Raw genomic sequence first — 4,983 nt, 5'->3', positions numbered from 1 at the left:
TATGAGAACTATGAGAGTATATGATCGTTTTTATCATTATCAGAAAAACGTATATGAGGGCAATGGAGTTGAGTTGAAGAGTGACCCTCTCTCGTGACGTAATCATTACGTCACGAGAGCGTGTTACTCTTTACTCATCTTGGATTGATGTGACAGATACCCCTTCACTGCCGATGTGTTTTCAGGGTATAAGAAAAGTGTTTGCTTTTTGACACGGGTGTGTGTCGTTGTCCGGCGAGTATGGGTCGGACAGAAAAACAAACACAAAAAGAGGTCCGGCTCAATCTCCAAAGTGCTGTTATTGATTGTGAAATGTCCGCTGCCACGACCAAGCTTGAGCTCGAGTCCAACTTGATCGTTAACTTGAAATTGGTTGATAATTCCAGCACGCGTCTCGCCAAGTCCCAAACGACCTACGAAACGGGGTCACCCTGTAAAGCGCAGAAACACGAAGAAGAAGATTGAGATTTTTTTTTTGAGAATATAAAGAGTAAGAAAGAAAACAAGGGAACCTCCATGGGTGCGTTAAGCATCTATAAACAGTTTAATATGATTAAATATATAGCCATGGTATGTCCCTGTAGATTGTGAGTGAGATCGTGGGTTGTACAGCCAAGTGCACGTTAATATTATTTGATCACGAGGAGCGGATGTTTAACAGTTAAGCCCCCGGGGCCGAACACGATTGCCGAGGACGACCTCTCAAGAAAAGAAAAAATCCCCCAATGTTATATACAAAATAAAAAAATCCAGGAAGATATTTCGCAATAACTATCATGGCTGACCGAGTTTCCAATGTCAAAAATCCAGAAAACTTGTCGATTTTTTGCAAAGGCAGATGGATTTTACTTTTATTTTTTATTTTTTTTAACGGATAAATGAGTTTGAAGCGTAGACAAAAGTGTGTTTTCTCTTAATCCAGTTTCATGCGAGTAGGCTGTACTGGTATAAACATGTTTTGTTTACACAAATTCTTGGAATTTAGAAAAAAAGTGGTAAGTCAGGTGGGGAGTTTCTGTTCATGCTTTGCATAATGTGCATCTGTCTATCGCTCTACGAAGCTATAAATTGTAGACAAGCTATTCTACAAACCATCATGAGTAAACACTCTTTTGGAGGAGTGGTGGCTCTGAAAAGAGCCGGTTTGGTCTCCAGTGTTGAGACCAAACCGGCTCTTTGGAGACCAAACCGGCTCTTTTCAGAGCCACCATTCCTTCAAACGAGTTTTTACCCATGGTTGTACCAGCAAGTTTACTATTCATACTTATATTTATAGTTGGTATAATTCTCCACACCATGCAAAGCTTCAAACACCATAATCCATCATGACATGTGAATGTGATGTGTACTCAAGATTACTCGAACCATTGTTGGGGTTTAATCTGACGCCATAAAATATCACGGTGCAGCCATCTTGACTTTCTCCTATTGATATCAATGTTACCAAACCGAGGCTGGAAGAACAAAATAGTTTGGTTCCTATTTGCAAAATGATTATTAGCATCCATTACTGTTATTCGATACGAGGAACATGACTAAGATGGAGGTAGCATGTTAAAGCTCCATACCAACGAATCATCCTTATAGACGAGCAGAGTATCCTGAAGACGAGCAGAGTATACTGTTCGAAACGTCGAGACCCAAACCGGCTCTTTTCAGAGCCAACACTCACCCTAAGAGATTTACACATGGTTGTACCCAAATTTACTATTTATTTATAGTTTCTTCTTCTATAATTGAGTATTTTTTACTTAGGATGGGATCATGTAAAATGTGACTTTGTGGCCGAGCATCAGACTCAAGTAATGATGGTTAAATCATGGAAGTATGGGTTCGATTCCCGGTCATGACACAGTTGCGTCATTGGGCAAAGAACTCAACCAGACTGTGCTGCTTGAAACCCATGCAAAATGGGAACCTTGGAGGATTGAGACAGTATTGTGTTTGGTTTAAACAGTTTGGGTGTAATATGCTCCACCAGGGAGGGTGTTGAAAAAGTTTGAAGAATATTCTAAAAGTATGCCTGATGCAAAGGGGTAATACATTTTGTAAAGCGCCTTGATGTTCTATATGATATTTGCGTTAAATACGAACCGATTGCTATTTTTTTTGTGACGAGAGAAAAAAAAACATGTGAAGAGCAAGATAATATTGAAATATTAATGACTGACTTTGTAGACAATTATTGTTGTGTGGACATGGTTATTAATTGTTTATTTTTTTACCTTTTAAAAAAAAAAGCTCTGGTGGTGAGATATCTAACGCACCGTTTCATCGGAGATTACGACCAGAATTTAGGTAAGTATTTTATCTTGTAAATAATTCTATATGGATATTTGATTGGCAGCTGGCATTATACGCTCTCGCTTTGATTCAACATACTCAATAAAAACGCACTGGATGGGTCTTCGGCAACTTTCGACAGTACAAAGCAATGCTTGAATCACCTCAACGACTAAAATGCCTTTTTTTTGTAAAGATGTTGTATACATGATCTCATGAAATTAACATCAACATTAAAGACAGTGGACACTATTGGTAATTGTCAAAGACTAGCCTTCACAGTTGGTGTATCTCAACATTGCATAAAATAACAAACCTGTGAAAACTTGAGCTCAATCGGTCGTCGAAGTTGCAAGATGAAAGAAAAACACCCTTGTCACACGAAGTTGAGTGCTTTCAGATGCTTGATTTCGAGACCTCAAATTCTAAATCTGAGGTCTCGAAATCAAATACGTGGAAAATTACTTCTTTCTCGAAAAATACGTTATATCAGAGGGAGCCGTTTCTCACAATGTTTTATTCTATCAACCTCTCCCCATTACTCGTTACCAAGTGAGGTTTTATGCTAATAACTATTTTGAGTAATTACCAATAGTGTCCACTGCTTTAAAAAGGTTAAACCCTCTCTCCTCCCTTTCTATGACTTAAAGTTTCTGTTGATGTTTTTTGTTTTTTTTCTCAGAATCCATGTACACACAGTCTGCAAAGATCGATGACCAGCTTATTAACATCAACCTGGTCGATACTGCGGGAGAATTCGTAAGTTCCAGAAGCCTCTTATTTATGTAAAATTTATATAGGAGGAATTTGTAGTGGGGAAATTTAATTCTATTAATTGCACCGTGTGAAATTCACACGGTAGGGCCTACACCAAGTTGCTTTACCTCATTACACGTCATGCCATGATTGTATAGGTTTTGTAGAATTGAGAACTAGGTTTTGCAGATTGAAATCATAAACATTGCAGGACCTTGTAGCGTTGTGGACGAGTGGAATCAAACACTGGGCCCAAATTCTGGTTTTTGTAGGTTCGAATCCCGGACGTGGTACGTCCTATCAGCAGGACACTTAGCCACTACAGCTTTGTAACGTTCCTCTAACGTATGCCAGCGTATGTCAACGTATGTCTAACGTACCATGAACTTACGGGGAATTTATGCAGAACGTATGAAGCACACGTTCAGAACGCCGAGAAATTTTGAACATGCTAAAAAAATTCGCGGGCTCGACGTGTTCAAAATTTTAACAGCGTATCACAGCGTGCTTTTAACGTAAACGACGTATACCCAACTTACCCCAAACTTATATCAGCGTACACCAACGTATTTTTGATATTTCGCATACGTTGGCTTACGTTCAGGCGATACGCCATGGTGTGACAGGGCCTTTAAGCCGTTTGTCCCAAAGGTTATGTAATGTATGACACGCCAAAGAGGAAAATACTCTGATCAACAAATATCCTGAAAGAGGGCTTGCCCGGGTGTTTTTGGTATCGTTTTGTGTTAACAAGTCGAGCCACATGCGCTTTCCCAGTTGAAACTAGCTGTGGCTCAAAATATAATTACTTCTTTAAAGTACCAACTCCCCACCTGCTAACTGTTTGTCTTTGTTCCAGCGCCTTGGGTACCTTTGGCACGTCTACTGGGCATAGGAGGCTCCAGTAGTAATAATGGATGAATTTTCCAGCATCAGTTTCAACAAAAATGCACTTATTTAAACACCCGGCTCATTTAAATTTGTCTGGAATAAATGAACCAAGGGGCGGTAGGGATATTTTATTTTTATGAATGTTTTTTTTTTTTTTTTTTTGTCTCAGGATTGCGAAAGTGCTACGCGACAGGAGCTGATTCGCTCTTCGGACGGTCTAGTTCTCGTCTTCTCATTGGTCGACCGGGAAAGTTTCAACTACCTTCAGAACATCAAAAGTATTCTGGTCAAAACACCCGGACGCGACGCAGAGAAAATACCCGCCATTATTGTGGCGAACAAATCCGATTTGTGCCATCTCCGCACCGTCGCGTCAACAGAGGGCGCTGAGCTCGCCAAGGAACTCGGCTGTCCGTATTATGAACTGTCCGCGAGTGAGGGCTATATAGACATAGGGGATGCACTCCACGATTTATGCAGGGAAATCTATCGAGCTGAGAAGCGAGCCAAAGTGAAGAAGATATCGGCGAGGCTACAGCTGCGACAGACCATCAAGAATTTCACAGACCGCCATATTTACAGATCAAGAACAAACACATTGTAACATCGGTACATACTTGTAGTGTTTGTTTTAGTTTAAGGAGGTACACATCTATTCGTTAATGGGAGACTTTGGAACGCTAGGTGGCAGCAGACTTACCAGGTAAATTTCCATTGTTTACGTTGTTCTGAGCATGCGCACATTACCGAGAACAATGGAGTTTACCGGTAAGTCTGCTGCCACCAAGCGTCCTAAAAGTCTCCCATTGGAGAAGTTCATGTCATCATCTTATAAATATTTCTGAAGAGTTTAGTATAATATTCACGATTCAATTTTATCACAATATAAATATCGCAGCTTCCTGTTGTGGACACAGTTCATCCACGAGCGGTGAGGTGATGAGGACAAGATATTGACAATTTTATTGCTTTATTGTAGCCTGCTGCTTGTTTAATTAACAGAGCTCCGAACAAGACGCCATGCCCCGCGTCTTATAAGTAAAGTGGTCAACA

General features: G+C 40.2%; 1 protein-coding gene across 1 annotated transcript; it reads left to right on the top strand.

Moving 5' to 3' along the window:
• Positions 1-240: 240 nt before the first annotated feature.
• LOC117291360 (ras-related and estrogen-regulated growth inhibitor-like) lies at positions 241-4,665 on the top strand. Its single transcript, XM_033773008.1, has 4 exons — positions 241-433; positions 2,242-2,298; positions 2,966-3,042; positions 4,100-4,665. Exons 1-4 carry the CDS (start codon positions 241-243, stop codon positions 4,532-4,534), a joined length of 762 nt encoding a protein of 253 aa, XP_033628899.1. The 3' UTR covers positions 4,535-4,665.
• Positions 4,666-4,983: the final 318 nt, after the last annotated feature.

Source organism: Asterias rubens, chromosome 6, assembly GCF_902459465.1.
Source record: "Asterias rubens chromosome 6, eAstRub1.3, whole genome shotgun sequence".
NCBI lineage: Eukaryota > Metazoa > Echinodermata > Asteroidea > Forcipulatida > Asteriidae > Asterias > Asterias rubens.
Note: the sequence above shows the minus strand (reverse complement) of the source record. Positions and strands in the feature narration are given on the sequence as shown.

Bases quoted from the DNA above. Each gene is read 5' to 3' on its own strand.
- LOC117291360 (XM_033773008.1), top strand. From the start codon at position 241: ATGGGTCGGACAGAAAAACAAACACAAAAAGAGGTCCGGCTCAATCTC. The intron at 434-2,241 runs GTAAAGCGCAGA...TAAAAAAAAAAG, and splicing joins CTACGAAACGGGGTCACCCT to CTCTGGTGGTGAGATATCTA. The intron at 2,299-2,965 runs GTAAGTATTTTA...TTTTTTTCTCAG, and splicing joins AGATTACGACCAGAATTTAG to AATCCATGTACACACAGTCT.